General features: G+C 36.8%; 1 protein-coding gene across 2 annotated transcripts in view; it reads right to left on the reverse strand.

Annotated features, from left to right (window-relative positions):
• Positions 1–6,337: 6,337 nt before the first annotated feature.
• LOC107707483 (alpha-parvin-like) overlaps positions 6,338–17,529 on the reverse strand; it is a 14,929-nt gene continuing 3,737 nt past the window's right edge. For both annotated transcript variants that reach the window (XM_016511509.1, XM_016511508.1), the window contains exons 2-13: positions 14,192–14,281; positions 14,022–14,092; positions 13,827–13,929; positions 13,536–13,676; positions 12,898–13,013; positions 11,607–11,665; positions 10,630–10,649; positions 9,729–9,790; positions 9,585–9,653; positions 8,440–8,541; positions 7,984–8,056; positions 6,338–6,708 (exon numbers count right to left, since the gene is read on the reverse strand). In XM_016511509.1, coding sequence (XP_016366995.1) covers positions 6,632–6,708; positions 7,984–8,056; positions 8,440–8,541; positions 9,585–9,653; positions 9,729–9,790; positions 10,630–10,649; positions 11,607–11,665; positions 12,898–13,013; positions 13,536–13,676; positions 13,827–13,929; positions 14,022–14,092; positions 14,192–14,281 — 983 coding nt within the window. In that variant the 3' untranslated portion in view covers positions 6,338–6,631. The remainder of the gene's footprint in view (positions 6,709–7,983; positions 8,057–8,439; positions 8,542–9,584; positions 9,654–9,728; positions 9,791–10,629; positions 10,650–11,606; positions 11,666–12,897; positions 13,014–13,535; positions 13,677–13,826; positions 13,930–14,021; positions 14,093–14,191; positions 14,282–17,529) is intronic.

Below are 17,529 nucleotides of genomic sequence, written 5' to 3' on the forward strand. Positions count from 1 at the left end.
ACTGATTATTTAATGAAACACCAGTAATGTAAACGAATTGGGGAGAAGTTCATGTATTTATAATATCGACAATGTCAAGTGAAGAAGCAAAATTACATTCCCTTTTGAACTGTCTGTCCCGTTGCATTAAACGCTTATGAGGAAACTCCTGTTTACTCTGAATACTGAAGCCTGATTTGTTCACGATCGTGTTGCTGCATGAACAAACAGTGTTTCAACCCGCCAAAAGGGGTGGAGCCGACTGCTTTATAAGTCTGCTCTGAGCGCCATTTAATCCGAATTTTTCTCCTTCAGAGCAAAGATCATCTCCTCGCTGGATTCTGAAGAAGAAGCCTGCTGCTTGCCGTAGAAGAGCCCCGGCAGTGGAAGATCACCAGCAAGCCTTCTCCTGTGGCCATCCAGCGAAGAAGAGCAAATTTCCTGTGACGTTGTTGCAAAAGTCACGCCATGACTGTGGCTCATGCAGGGAATCTCTGCATGATGTAGATGGGCACAGTGAGTGGGTCGCTTGTCTGGGCAGCGACCACTCAGAGGTGGCGCACACCGGGACAGAATGCTCTGATTGCGAGAGCATGAGAGCATTGCCCCACTCCTCTCGCGGATCACCTTTCACAAAGGTGGTCCTCCCTGGCCTGCTCTCCCGTTTCTTCCCTCCCAGGAGCCTAGGAGGAAGAAACAGTGGGACAGCGGGGTTCAAACAATGGGCTCCAGTGAACTAATGCCCGCATTAGTTTTGTATTGAGCGCCTCTCATCGGCTGCAAGAGGCTTGATTTCCTTCGGCGGATCTAAGGAGGAAGTTGTTTCGACAGATGCAGAGGACTGGGCGTGGTCCAGCGAAGAGCCCAAAACCCCACCTCTGACGCAGACAACATGGCCCAGTGTGGATAGCGAGCAGCGCAGCATCCTAGACGAGTGGTACCTGAAGGAACGCCATCAATGATCCTACTGCCAACGGCCCGCCCCGTTCTTCCCAGAAGTTCATGAAGAACTCACCAGGACGTGGCATGCCCCCTACTCAGTGTGTCTTCGCAACATGGACGAGTCCGGCCTGAGTTCTGATGCCTTCAGAGAGCTGCACACAGTGAATGACTTGGCTCTGCACACTACTAAGGCCTCTATCTCAGGCATCTGAACTGCACACTTATGAAACGCCCGTTCAAGATGCTGACTTTAAAGGAGATCCTCAACCAAATATGCCCCGGGGATTGGTTTTTATCCCCTCATCAGACCATTCTTGAGATTTGTGTTTGAGGGGGTGGCTTATCAATATGGTGGTCTCTGGCCCCGCGCATTTTTACAAAGTGCATGGACACGGATGAGACAGATGGGAATCTGCATTATGAATTACCTAGACGATTGACTGTTCTCATTCAGATCGGAACAGGAACTCATCGCTCACAGGTCGCTGCTGCTCAACCACCTGGAGCGGCTTGGGCTAAATCTCAATTTAGCCAAGAGCTCTGTCACCCTGGCTTACACTCCGGGGCTGGGCTTGCAGAGTGGCTTCAGTCTGCACTTGCTTATAGCACGGCACTATTGGATACGTTCCCTATAATCGTTTAACGCAACGGGAGAGACCGTTCGAAAGGGAACACACCGGTTACTAATGTAACCTTAGTTCCCTGAGATAAGGGAACGAGAGTTGCGTAAGCTGCTGTGCTAAAAGGTTGCAGGTGAGTCAATGACTGTCGCTTCAGTCGAAAGATTCTGACAAAATGGTGCTCAGTGCCAACTTATATAGTAGTCAGTTCCAACCCTTTTGGTGGGTTGAAGCCCCATTTATTCGTGCAGCTACAAGAATGTGAACAAATCAGGCTTTGGTATTAAGAGTAAACAGGAGTTTCCCAATAAGCGTTTAATGCCACGCTCGTTCCCTTATCTCAGTGAACCAAGGTTACGTTAGTAACCGGACTAAAACGTTTCTTGAAACCTTTTGTGAAAGCTAATAAATCGCTACATTCCCACCTAAAGATGACTGTTTATACTAACTATCTCTCTCTCTCTCTCTCTCTCTCTCTCACACACACACGTCCTCAGGCAATGTCCAAAAGAAAGTCATTCAGACTTCTTGTTACATCTTGGATTAATTTCAATAATGTTTACGCAGATGTATTTACATTACATTAGTCTACAGTGTGTAAAGATAATTTAAACATTACAGTTTCCATTAGGAAAGCTTCCACACAAGGTTTGTTAACATTGATAATAGAATACTCAATCATTATAGGTACCATTGCCATCTTGTGGTAAAAACAGACTAAAGCTGTTGTCAAGGAAATACTTTGTTTCTACATAACATGGAAACCGAAAGCCCACTACAAACAGAAAGTGATTTAATGAAAGAATAAAACCTCTAGTTTATATCCCTTCACCAATCATAGTTTCACAAAAAAGAAAAAAAACATGGTTAAAAAAAAAGGGTAAACGTGAAAATCCTTAAAAATCAATATGTGCTTTTACAGAAGAAGAGAGCAGGAGCGAGATGAAGGTGTGTAATTAAATGGTCATATAATTGGATCTGGAGAACAAGCAATGAAGCAGCTTGTTAACTTGTTACTGTTACCCCGTGAGAGCAAGCCAGCGTGCCTGAGCCTGCCATTAGCAGAATGTTGTTCTCACATTCTATAGGGACACAATCAAAAAACGGCATGAAAAGGAAACTGTGAGGAACACCTTGAGCATTTCTCTTCCCGAGAATGATAATCACTGAGAAAGGAGCACATGGGACAAATATAACATTATTTTTTCTTAGTTACGACGTTCAGATGTGATTCAAATGTCTGTATGAATCAACTATAGTCAAAACGAGTATAAATGCTCTTTAGTAGATTGGATGTCATGTCTTTCCTGTGAATGTTTTATAAATGGGGCCCTCAGAGGTATGTTTGATGTTCAGGATGAATGCTGTTCTATACCTTTGATGTTCAGTTGAATTTCAAGCCACCTTAACTTTGAAAATCCACACACTTACGCAGATGTATTTACATTACATTAGTCTACAGTGTGTAAAGATCATTTAAACAAAGTTTCCATTAGGAAAGCTTCCACACAAGGTTTGTTAACATTGATAATAGAATACTCAATCATTATAGGTACCATTGCCATCTTGTGGTAAAAACAGACTAAAGCTGTTGTCAAGGAAATACTTTGTTTCTACATAACATGGAAACCGAAAGCCCACTATAAACAGAAATCCATTTTGAGTGATTTAATGAAAGAATAAAACCTCTAGTTTATATCCCTTACAAAAAAATTCACCAATCATGGTTTCACAAAAAAGAAAAAAAACATGGTTAAAAAAAAAGGGTAAACGTGAAAATCCTTAAAAATCAATATGTGCTTTTACAGAAGAAGAGAGCAGGAGCGAGATGAAGGTGTGTAATTAAATGGTCATATAATTGGATCTGGAGAACAAGCAATGAAGCAGCTTGTTAACTTGTTACTGTTACCCCGTGAGAGCAAGCCAGCGTGCCTGAGCCTGCCATTAGCAGAATGTTGTTCTCACATTCTATAGGGACACAATCAAAAAACGGCATGAAAAGGAAACTGTGAGGAACACCTTGAGCGTTTCTCTTCCCGAGAATTATAATCACTGAGAAAGGAGCACATGGGACAAATATAACATTATTTTTTCTTAGTTACGACGTTCAGATGTGATTCAAATGTCTGTATGAATCAACTATAGTCAAAACGAGTATAAATGCTCTTTAGTAGATTGGATGTCATGTCTTTCCTGTGAATGTTTTATAAATGGGGCCCTCAGAGGTATGTTTGATGTTCAGGATGAATGCTGTTCTATACCTTTGATGTTCAGTTGAATTTCAAGCCACCTTAACTTTGAAAATCCACACACTAAGGGTCCGACCCATCAGGTGACACTGAAAAAGATAGATGGGGCTCCGAAATTCAATTAACTTTAGAGGTCTCAGTTTCTCCATCACCTTTGTCATTCTTAACCTTTAAAAATACAAGCTCTCTTAAAGCATGTTAATAACAGTGATCATAAGTGATTTGTACGCAAACAAAAAAATGTGAGAAAGAAAGGCGAGAGAATGAAAGAAAAGAATTAAGACTAAGAGAGAGAACAAATGTTACAAAGAGCAAAAAAGACAAAATAATTGCAATCTAATGGTGGCAACACTGCAAATCCGGACATTATGCACAGGTCAGTCAATTACCCAGGTGTCCTCTCTGTAATTTCTCCCTTAGATTACAGAAATCACCTGCTTTTGTGATAACAGGAAGTCAAAATATGTGAAAATTGCATAATATGTTATATAATATGTTCTGTTTGTAATGTTCTTTTTCATTATTTTAAACAAACAGAGCTACGTATAGTAAAACATTATTTTATGTAACAACTTCCCTTTTGTGGTAGAGACATAAGTACAGACAAATCACACAGTTTGATGAGAAGTGTAATATTAAGGTTGTGGTTGCATTTATTAATACTCTCTGGTGAAATTTCAAAGATGAAATATAGTCATTTAAATAAGAATCAACACAATCTGGTATTACACGTTATGGCAAAACATTTCCCCACACAGCTTCCCCCTTCAGTATTTCCATGTGAATTTGCCGCATTGACCAACATGAAGTTGTTTGTTTTGAAGACTACTGTGTGAGCGATGCTTCATGCAACATTACGCTATTGACAGTGGAAAATGGACCACATTTTGCTAACGTGACCGCAAATGTACTTTTCCAAATGTTCAGGTTTACCATTTTTGACTTTTAAAACTTACCTTAAAAATGGTGAAAAGACCCTATAGACTTGCATTAAAAGAGGGACCAGAATATCAAGCTTGGCTGGGAGCTCTTTTGATATTGTCCATCTTAGCAACTGCACAGAAACACCCCAGAACTGTTGTGGTGAGTCGTACTGGACATGGGGGAAGTCGTGGCCTAATGGTTAGAGAGTCGGACTCGTAACCCAAAGGTTGCGGGTTCGAGTCTTGTACCGGATTTGACATTTAGTACCCATATAAGTGTGACGTCTGGGACCAGGACTGTAATTTATATGCAAATGTCAAAAGCTAAAAGGGTCTTCTTAAACCATAAAACCCCAAAAATCATGCATGATCCTACGCAGACGCTACAGCAATGCAAAATATTACCATTACACATAAAGATCCGAAATTTTCTATAGCAAACCAGGAACAAGAATTTCAAAGTAAAGTAATGTTCTGGGAAATTCATCTATTCTGACTAGAAGAATGAAACTAGTTCTCTACAAGAGCGTTAAAAAAAAAACCTATCCAAGTTTAGAGTATTTATCTTCTGTTTAACCAACAGTATTCAGAGAGTGACTCAATTCAAGATGTTCCATGTCAGAATGTTTTTGTGTTTATTGGTGGTTATGAAGGACAAAACAAACTACGATGTTCAAGCACTGCCGTGTATGGACTCTGCCAAACTGTTTAAGAGATCAAATTAGACCATCCTTTGATTTGCTGCCATTTTGAAAAAAATCCAATACGAATGTTAAAGCGATTTTACAAGCACCGGTTCCCCATGTGGATGTGGACGGTTTTGAATGGAACTAAATTACCCCCAAACAGCCTTCCACTTAAATAAGGACAAAGAGAGCCCACATCTGCTAGTCATCCCTGCGGTATTTTGAACGCCGTAAGCATCTGTTCCAGTGAGTGAAGTGAACCAAGTCTATCAGTGACAAGACGACTTAAAGTACAGCACTCAAGAACACAGCCTTTGGCTCGGCACAGAGGGAGGAAATGGAATGGAAAGACAAAATCCGACAATCACAATGGGCTAGATGATTCATCCACGTTTAATGTAGATTTTGTAACATTTTTCAGGTGGAGATAAAACATGAACTTTGAATTTTACAAACAACTCTACTGTATCTCTACTGAAATCCATCAAGCAAGGTATAAAAAAGAATCTTTGTGTAGTTTCCACAAACGTAATAGTTGCTCCATTGCTAATTTTCAGTTTAAATACTAATTTTTTCCCAATAATGATTCAAGACACTGTGTTTTAAGAAGTAAGAAAATAAATGAATGTGGTCAACTACTAACTGAGCCAAATTTGTGTGACAACAGCATGCGAGTAAAAATATTTTCAGTTGATGCAGACACACTATGCAAGTGTGGACAGCTATAAAAACATTAGCACAGAAATCAGGAATAAGCCTTGACAAATTAAGATACGCAGTGAAATAGCAACTCATTACAAGTAACTAATTATTTGGTCAACCATCCACCTTAAATCTAATGCTGCTGCTCCTGGGTGTGAGTTTGTTAAAGAGCTGATACTGTGAAAATAATATAGTGTTTTATTTGATATAATGTGTAGTGCAAGCTGGGTATTTTCTCTCATACGTCTGTTTAGGCGCTTTAGGATTAATACATTTCAAAAGGATTAAACAGCTAATTGCATTTCCACAGGTAAAAGGTGAATGCAATCATCAAAAACATTTATATTCATAGTGTTATTTTCTTTAGTGTTTTTACATCCATCTAGATGACAAGAAAAATACTTAAGTCACAATTATTAGTTGTATAAGGGTATTGTACAATACTCCGCAATAATTAACAGCATGTTTTGTCTGTCAGCCTCATTAAAACTCAAAATAGCTGTCCACATTGACATATTTCCCATTTGAGCTCAATCCACATGCCTGTACCTGGTGAAAAGGTTGTAAAGAACGCGGAGAGTCGATTTTAGGTCACAATTCACAATATCTGGAATAAAACGGAAAAAAAACACTCATTTTACAATTTGAGAACAAAAGCTTTCATAGTTACAATTGTCTTGGCCTGAAGAACCCTTGAGCAGTTAAAAAACACAGTTTCTTCAGTTCCAGTACATGTTTGAAGTGATTTAAAGCATGAAGAGGATTTATGCAATGCCAAATAATGTACCCGAGTCTTCAAGGACTCTGAACGACATAATGCAATCAACACACACAAATAAAAACCTAGACACACTTTTAACCTGAAAATCATTCAAATACACACAAAAACACACAACCAAATGTACACACACAGTATAAAGAATACTTTGAAACACTATAAATAATAGAGCTGTATTTGTGTAGTATTTATTCACATTTCACATTTATGTATTTGACAGACTCTTTTATCCATTCAAGGTACATATTTGATCAGTTCTTGCTTTCCCTAGAAATTAAAGCCATGACCTTGGCGTTTCTAGCAGCGTGCCCTTCTGTTTCAGCTACAGGAAGGCTGTTTTAGTATGTGTATATTATGGATACTGTATACGGTATAGCATCTAATGTATATTGTGAACTGCTGATTTGTTAAACTAGCTCTAAAGAGAAGGTTGTTATTAATTCCATCTTACTTAGATTAAAATAACTCAATATTATATTAATTGTAACTATAATATTAATACTTTATTATCTATTATTATTATTATTACATATTATTTAACTAAACTATTTAAATATTAATTATTCGAAAAGGAGGGAAAAACAGCTAATTGACTATTGTTAGGCAAGGAAAATAGAACTATATATTTTTGAATCAAAATTACTTATTAAATAAAACTACATATTCTTAACAAAACAAAATAAAGTTTTAACTAACTATTCTCAAGGAAAGAAAAAAATGAATTAATTAGCTGAAGGAAAAAGTAATAACCAACCAAATAACTAGACTAATTTAAAACTCATTTTAATTAAATAAAAGACTATTTAAGAACAGACAATTATGTACAAGATATATATTTTTTATGTTTTATATATACTTATTATGTAACACAAGCCAACCCAAGAATGGCCTGTTTTTAATTTTATTTAAATATGTTTTCAGTTATCTCTAAAACCTTTGTATGTAACATTTAAGAAATGAACATTCAGGTTAAAACAGCAACACGTTCGAACTGGGAAAGTATCAGTAGCCAAGTACAGTTCTGACAAGACAAATCTTTTTAAAATGGCCGGTCAACCACACAATTGCAATGATAGGACTTGAAGAAAACAAAGCCGTAATTACCCTCAGGCCTGGGCTTGGGCCTCTCCAGGTCACCGTCCTGCATCAGCTCAAAGGAGAAAGACACATTATGAACCTGCAGGTAAAAAAGAAACTGTCATATTGTGACACCTTGAAGGGCAAAAAAGGGCATGTGTTAAAAAAAAAAAAAAATTCCCCAAACTGGACTGTAGACTGTAAAGCAGTTATCTCTGAAGTCCACACACAATCACTGGATATTAGAAAGAAGCTACACATCACCCCACTTATCCGTTTCCTGTGCAGAGGCAGATTACAGATGCATCCTGGTGCGACATGCCCATTTGGCACAGGACGGGCCTGCTGGATGTGACCCAGGTGAGCAGCCTGTACCCTGGGCTGACTGTCAATACCACCCCCTCTCAACGACACTCAACACAGCACACCAGGGTGGCTTTCATACTGAAGCACGCTAACCGCAGACGCACTGCTAATTTATACCTTTTGGTCAAAATTCTCAGGCGTCAGGAAGAAGTTGTAGAGGGGGACGAAGTATCCTTCCAGAAGTCCCATCAGCAGGACCAGATACACACCATCTGCAAACTACAAACACACCTCAGTCAGAACAACACAATCCTGTCATAGACATCAAATCAAGACATACAAATTTACATAACACACATAATTCTGACACACTAAAACTACTTTTATTCAGCAACGAGGTGTTCAATTTATCAAAAAAGACAAAGACATAATGTTACAAAAGATTTATATTGCAAATAAATGCTGTTCTTTCTATTCATCAAAGAATGCTGAAAAAAAATTATATTTTCACAAAAATATTAAGGCTTTTTTTTTTTTTTACACTTCTTGAGCACCAAATCAGCATATTAGAATGATTTCTGAAGCGAGTAGGGAGTGGTTGGATGACATCAAAGAATGGTGTCAGAGGGACATCCACTCTCTTAGCAGGATGGCACAGGACCGTGCACAGTGGAAATGGAGCGTCAGACGGGCATTGGACACCAACGGGCGTGAGCCCATGGAATGATGGATGGGATGGATGGACTGTATTTATGATCAAATAAATGCAGCCTTGGTGAGCATAAGAGACTTTTTATATTAGAATTTGTATTATATTTATTTATATTTACATTATAATAGAATTTTATATTAACCGGCAATCATTTTGCTTCTTAATAGTAGATTAAAATATATTAATATGAAATATTTGCCAATCGTAAACAGCCAACAAATAAGATGAAGAATAACAACTTACATTTATATTTATGAAACAAAGCTATATCGTATGGGTTAAGACAAAAAAAAAAAAGTAAAATATAGAGATCTACTTTAAATTATATTTTTATGGTGCTTTAGTGTCCGTTTTGAAGCTTGAACGCTTGAGTTCCCATTGAAATTCCATGTTAAAGAGTGACCAGGACAGTCAAATAGGTTTGGAATGACATGAAGGGGAATAAATGATAACAGAATCAGAATTTTAATTTATTTATTGAACAAATGGTCTTTTATCATGTTGCTGCTGCTATCATTTTATTAAATCACTGTAATATATGATTTCTTGTCGCTTAGCACTTTCTTTTACCATAGTCACAATATATTTATTGTGCTGATCCATGTGTTACCTGTGTATCCAGTTCAGCTACTTCCAAGTTCAGTTTATTCAGGTGTTTGTTGACGAAGGTGATTAGAGTCTGCAGAAAACAGATGCAAATGTGGTCAGGTTTGTCCAAGAATGTAATTCGGCCAATATTTTGGCGCTTTCGTACCTTCTTCACCACATTCAGCTTGTCAGGAGCATGATCCAACAAGGTATCAAACGCATCACGCTCTGAATACAATACATCATTAATTAGAAACACAACTGCAACTTTGAAAGGAATAGTAAACACTGGTGTTCACAAGTTTGGGGTAGGTAAGATTTGTAAAGGTTTCTGAAGAAGAAAAAAAAGTTGCTTAAACTCACCAAGCCTGCATTTACTTGATCAAAGACACAATACAAACAGTAATGATTTAAAATAACTGTTTTTTTTAATATAGTGTGTAATTTTTTTTCTTTTATTCAAAGCTGAATTTTCAGCAGCTATTTTTAAATTTTTCAGTGTCACATGATCCTTCAGAAATCATTCTAATATGCTGATTTGTTGCTCAAGAAACATTTATTATTAACGTAAAAGCTGTTTAATATTTGCTGCTTAATATTTTTGTGGAAACCTTGATACATTTTCTTTGATAAATAGAAAGAAAGAAACAATATAAAAGTCTTCACCATCACTTCTGATCAATTGTTTTTTTTTATATAGTGTGTAATTTTTTTTCTTTTATTCAAAGCTGAATTTTCAGCAGCTATTTTTAAATTTTAAGTGTCACATGATCCTTCAGAAATCATTCTAATATGCTGATTTGTTGCTCAAGAAACATTTATTATTAACGTAAAAGCTGTTTAATATTTGCTGCTTAATATTTTTGTGGAAACCTTGATACATTTTCTTTGATAAATAGAAAGAAAGAAACAATATAAAAGTCTTCACCATCACTTCTGATCAATTTAATAAATCCTTACTGAATAAAGGTACTAATTTCTTTCAAAAACGTACTAACCCCAAACTTTTGAACAGTAGTGTGTTTAACATCTAAATTTTAATGGATGGAAATTTTAATAACACTTACCATGTCTGCCAGATAATGCCCTATGAACATAAAAATATATATATATGACTGAAACATTAAATTATGATTGAACTTGTTAATAGCATACACACATATAAGAATGCAGTTAGAAAATCATCACATAACATCAATAGAACAGTTGTTGTCCGATATGTAATTGTCTGCCATCACGTAATGCTCAATTAAAGTTTTAATTAAAATTAAAACTCAATTAAAAAAACACTAATAATTCAACAACATCGTTAGATTAAATCTTTAGCAAATCTTGTATCCAGAATAGGAATATACTGTACGTTATAATGTTGTGGTGCTTATAGCATTTAAAATTAGTGATTTTATTTATTTGTTTGTTTATTATTGTGTAGAATTTTAATAATCAGTCATTTATCAGCAAGAATTTTATTATTGCATGCAATGCAAGTTAGGCATTTCATTTATCTCCTGTACAGCATGGGAGGCAATTTGTCTCTCTTAATTCCACGGTCACTGAAAGCCAGGCGGCTGTCATTTGGGTGTGTGGAAGGGTGATCAAATTGATCGGGCAAGTCTGGGACAGCCCTGGACAGGGCTTCCTCCCCATGAGGCCCCCTCCTCCTCACTCTCTAATCACTCCTGCCAGCCATCAGCCTGGGCAGCAGCAGCTACTGTGTGTGCGATAACAGCCTCGGGAAGTACTCCACAAACACACACATACAAGTGCAAAAACACACACTTATCTCCCCAGTTGCCAGGTGCCTGCTGGGCCGCTATACAGTCAGCTGTGCACATATATGTGTATGTCCGCACAAAGGGTGACGAAAAAGCACCAAAGCTAATCCAAATGTCATCTTGTAATCAACGATCTACCGCATAATGATTGAAACATATGAAAGAAATCATTACAAAAGGTGCAAAAGATTATTAAACCCTGATATTGACACATTTATTAACACATATGGGGGTGACATCTGGAAATTAGGGTTGTCACACTGACGTACTCTGTGTTGCCAGTGATATTCTCCATAACCTGACGGGATTGAAGAATGCCCTCTCGTTTCTAAAAGAAAGAAAAAAGGAACAGATTGAATATGAACAGGAGCCAGACATCTCTAGAAGACTTAAACTGCTATCGTTTGTCCAATCAAAATATCTGTTATGGGAAAACAGTTCCTCTAGTCAAGCACAACAGGAGAAATACAAGATGATTTGTCAAATCCATTCTCCTACATGAACGGTTAATTATAGATATATAAACGTATAATTTAAAAATTATTACTAATTAAAATGTTCTACAAGATGTTACCAAGTTTAGGTCAGGCACAACAGTTCCTTTAGTCAGGCACAACAGGAGAAATACAAGATGATTTGTCAAATCCATTCTCCTACATGAACGGTTAATTATAGATATATAAACGTATAATTTAAAAATTATTACTAATTAAAATGTTCTACAAGATGTTACCAAGTTTGACTATTTTTCCAGGTATGAAAATGTCTTAATATTTCCAATTTTTCCTTGACTATATCAACATCAAAAGCAAGACAAGACAGAAAAAAATAAATAAATAAAAATTAAAAATCGATATCAGCAAGCTAGCATCAGTTACTGGAGATAATTAGCTTTAGAAATTAAGGCTAACTGACTATAACCATCCATATTTGATTCGATATCAAAAGAAAAAAGCAAGTAAATATTGACTATAATCATGAGTATTTGATTCAATATCGAAAGAAAGCAAGGAAATATTGAATGAGAGCAAGAAAAATGAGAAAATACAAATGAAAACATCGACTTCATTGAGCTAGCTTCAGTTATTGAAGCTAATTAGCTTCAGAAATTGAGGACTATTTGAGTAACCTTCCATATTAGGTTCAAAATCAAAACAAAGTAAGAAAATATGAACTATTACCATTAGTACTGATTTAGTACCAAAGTTAAGCAAAAATACTTTGAAAGAAATTGAGACAAAAGGCAAAATACAGATGGCATCAAAATCAGTAAGCTAGCGTCAGCTACTAAAGCTTATTAGCTTTCATCTGCATTTTCTATTCTGACTTGCTTTCCTTCCTCAAAGACATTTTGACAAAACCTGGTAATTCAAAAACAACAAATAAACCTTTTTGTGTGATTTTGTGGAAATCTGTGAGAAAATTTGTCTGACACGTTTATCAGAGAGCGTTTTAAATGCAAACATAACTGTCGCTTGATGTTATCTACTTCTAGCATCATAACAGCAAAGATGTATCAGCAGTTAGAGAACATTACGGTCTAAAACAGAGGTTACGTACCTGAACCACAACCACCTGAATGGACACATGGTCAGGGAGGCGAATGGGGGCTCTGAAGTGCTGTGAGAGCGCCACCAACAGGTGAAGGATGGCCACAATGCTCTTAGCGTGAACCGCTAGTAAATAGTGCAAAAAAAAATAATAAAAATAATTACATTTAGGTCTTACATTCCCTAGTTTCATTTGAATTAATTAAAACCAGTATTGGCACGAAACAAGCTGAGATGTAGCTTCAGCTCTGTGAATTGTTACTTAAGGACACAGGATTGATGTTCACTTCCGTTTAATACAAAAATCAATAGCGCATAAATCTCTCTGCCTCATAAAACACAATAAAACGACCTGCAATATCTTTAGTGTCTCTTCCACATAAGTGGAGGGATTGAAATCCACTAAAAGATACTGTTACATCACTTTAAGTGTTTTCCAAGCCTTTGAAGCTCAAAGCTACGAGAAGCACCCATTAATAGCGTTTTAAACTGACGTTACTTTGTTGTAAAGCCGTTTTGTGCACCACAGCATGTCTAAGTGGACACTTTAAGACTCACTGCCTAATACAGGTCCATTTTTAACGGCGCATAACACTTGTCTTATTTAGGAGCATTTGAATGTGTCATGCTGGAGCTCTAGGGACCTACAGTCGACGTTCCACTTGATGCTCCTGGTGGAGACCTTCAGAGCATCATTGATCCTCTCCAGAACCGTCTGCAGCTTTTGTTTCTGGGCAATCTCAGATTGGGTCACCTCTGCAACATTCAGCTTTTCACCTTCAAGCTTTTCTACAGAATGGAAACACAAGGCCAAATAAGAATAGAGAAGACGGAGATTGGAGAAGTTCTCTAGGAGTTCAGGTAGATATTTCTTGGATATTTAGTCAAATATAACCAATCCAAACCAGTCATACTGTAAAATAAGCAGAGACTGTTTACCAAAGAGCTTCTGGAGAACCTGTCCGTCATAGAGATCTTCAGCCAGGTCCTTCACGATGATCCTTTCCCCAACCAGAACATCATTGATCCAGTCGATGAGCACCTAATTTGGGCATAATCATGGACGTACAGGTTTGGAACGACATGAGGGTGAATATGTAATGACAGAATTTACATTTTTGGTTTTAAACAAACCTTCATGAGCTCCTGGAGTTTTTGGTCATTTTTTGAGTTGGGGTCCACCATGGTGCGGACTTCATTTTCCTCTGTGAAAAAGAGAAAGAGACAGGCAGGAGGAAGGTGTAAGGGCATATTATTAACCTGAGCGAGCATCAATTGAATAATGAGGCTACGGGTTCACCTACCTAGCATGATGTCCTCAGGATGAAGCTCAAAAGGTGTGGGACTCAGGGGGAGATTAATGGCGTTCATCCCCTCCTCCTGCAGCTCAGATACTATAGAATACAGGACACATTGTGTGAGAGATGACAAATTATTTCTGAATAAAAAAACAGAAAAGACGTTTTTTTTCGCCTTCATATTATTGCTGTTATACAAGTGGTTGACAATATATTCATTTACCTTGTTAGATTATAATGAGTGCCACGGAGAAGTATCTCTTTTACTATAGATAGCTAGGGTTTAGGATCTTTTTAACTTCCCAAACTTAAGTCAATATGAAAAACCATTAACAAGCCAATTTACTTCTGCAATCCGACATACTTTACAGTGAAAGTGGATATTACTGTACACTACTGTTGAAAAGTTAAGAAATTAATACTTTTCAGCATGGAATAAAATAACCAAAAGTTTCAGTAAAAGATTTCTGCTGTATTTCAAATAAATGCTGTTCTTTTGAACTTGAAATATGAACGATTCATCAAAGAATCCTAAAAAAAAAAAATGTATCACGGTTTCCACAAATCTATGAATTTTTCAAAACTACATTGTTTTCTGCACTGATAAGACTGATAAGAAATGTTTCTTGAGCACCAAATTAACATTTTAGAATTATATTATATTTTAAAAGATATTAAAATAGAAAACAATTATTTAAAATGATCAATATTTCATAGTATTACTGCTTTTATTGCATGTTTGATCAAATAAATGGTGCCTTGGTGAGAATAAGAGACTTCTTTTAAAAACATTGAAAATACTGAAACCAAACTTTTAAACAGTAGTGTAGGCTATATTATATTCATAACAAAGTAGTAAATAATTAATAAATAAATATGTAAATAAATTTTAAAAAATTATATATTAAAATATATTACATTTGTATTTATAAATGTTAAATATTAAATTAAACAAAGTAATTAAATATTATTGTTTGTGCTATGAACAATATTTAGCCACAATAGTATCAGAGACATCAGGATGGTTTTAATGTTTTCGCTTGGCCCAGTACAAGCAACCACCACAAAAACCAAAAACACCTTAGCAACTGCATAGCAACTCCCTTGTAAATAAATTTTAAAAAATTATATATTAAAATATATTACATTTGTATTTATAAATGTTAAATATTAAATTAAACAAAGTAATTAAATATTATTGTTTGTGCTATGAACAATATTTAGCCACAATAGTATCAGAGACATCAGGATGGTTTTAATGTTTTCGCTTGGCCCAGTACAAGCAACCACCACAAAAACCAAAAACACCTTAGCAACTGCATAGCAACTCCCTGGCATCGCAGTTCACATTTTCAGAAGAAAATGTAAAAATGCATATATTTATTAGGCTTTTATTAGAACTTCAGGGCATCAACATTCTCAGCATCCTCAGAGAAACAACCCAGCTCCTCGCTCCCACTGCAACCCAGCATGCATCACCGTCAACAGCGCTGATTATGGGGATGCGAACATCCTGTGCTGGATTCCAGAGGCCTCCCATGGAGGACGATATCCTATTAATCAACACCCTCTCGACCTCACGCACAGCTGCTCTCCCGCTGCTTCTTCTCACTGATGTGGGGGCCACATAAAATCCAACGGCACAACAAAGACGTCATGTATCTTGTACTATGGTGATCATTAAGGTTAACGTGTGACTGGGCGGATGTTTCACAATTTAAGCACAATTTCTTCAGAAATGGTCCAGTTAGCTAGAACTCCACCAGAAGATCTTGCTTTTATGGTGCATTTTGAAGCTTTAACTGACATTATTGTATATGGAAAGAGCTGCATTTAAAATCACAGGAAAAAACAGTATATGGGTTTGGAATGACATGAAGGTGACTAAATATTAATTTCACCAACGCTTTAAGTAGTGGTAGTCATCCTGCACCCTTTTAATTTATATTTCCAAATGTGGAACGAAAGCAATAAACATAAAATGCACTGCCTCCTGGGTAAAAGCCACAAAAGAGTCCTCATCAAATCATACATCAATTACCCATCCAGATCACACTTCTCATCCTGTGTGTGGGTGAATAAGAGACAGAGAAATAGACAGTCAGAGTATCAGAAGGCTCAGCTGCTTTTCCCTCTAATTCAGTCTTGCGAGGGCTGATGGATGCCGCGCAATCATTACAGAAGTGCACTCTGGGAATCTTGCAAACCCCGAAGAACTACTCCAATGTAATGGGCAGCGGCACACAGACTAATTTACTTACTGGATAAGAGGACAAGACTAATATATTTTTATTTGTTTAGGATGTGGATCACTTTAACTTGTCAGGATTATTATTGGGTTCTGAAATCTAGTGCTGCAGCTGTTCTTGTTTCAAGGCTAAGATGACTCTGTTCTCAAGCCTCGTCCAGACAGAATACCTTACATGGCTAGAAAAATACTGCCAAACTGGGTGTCAGATGAAGACAGCGCTTAAGAGCACTTTATAATGTGCCAACCTGTGATTTCAGGTCTATAAATGGCTGATTAGTGTTTCTCAAGACTGTAGTCTAGAGGTTTTTGTCAGAATGATTTGATGACTCAGACATTTTCAGGTGTGGCTGACTTTGAAATATTTGTATAATCTTGCCTCCAGGGTGCATACTTTAAAGTGCTACTTGCCAAAATGGAGTACAAAAAAAATCTCGTAAAGGTAAAATCTTAACTGAACCGCTATTCATAGTTGTGATGCAGTTTTGACGTCAGTGCGTCATTGAGTACAGTCAATTTCAACACTGCTGGTAATAATAAAAAAAAAGGTTTAAGTGCTGGTCAATGGCTAACTACCGTCAGCTGTTTGGTTACAAACATTCTTCAAAATATCTTCTTTTGTGCTCAACAGAAGAAACTCTTACAGGTTTGGAACAATTTGAGGGTGAGTAAATGAGAGAATTTTAATTTAGGGTCAACTATCCCTTTAATGAGGTTAAATTACAATCCCATGAACATTGCGATCTATTTCCTGTACGTTTTATTTCTAACATTTTTAATACCCTTTCTAATTTTATTTTCGCCCTATTTGTCAAATCAGTTAACTCTTCGCTTCTCTAAGCACTACGAGCTGGACATGTTTAAAGGGTTAGTTCACCCAAAAATGAAAATTCTGTCATTAATTACTCACCCTCATGTCGTTTCAAACCCGTAAGACCTTCATTCAGCTTCGGAACACAAATTAAGATATTTTTGATGGAATCTGACCCTGCATAGACAGCAACGCAACTGAAATGTTCCCAAGTCCAGAAACATAGCAAGGAGATCTGTAAAATAATCCATGTGACATCAGTGGTTCATCCGCAATTATACGAAG

This window comes from Sinocyclocheilus rhinocerous, unplaced genomic scaffold (genome assembly GCF_001515625.1).
Source record: "Sinocyclocheilus rhinocerous isolate Xijiao unplaced genomic scaffold, SAMN03320098_v1.1 scaffold534, whole genome shotgun sequence".
Classification (NCBI taxonomy): domain Eukaryota; kingdom Metazoa; phylum Chordata; class Actinopteri; order Cypriniformes; family Cyprinidae; genus Sinocyclocheilus; species Sinocyclocheilus rhinocerous.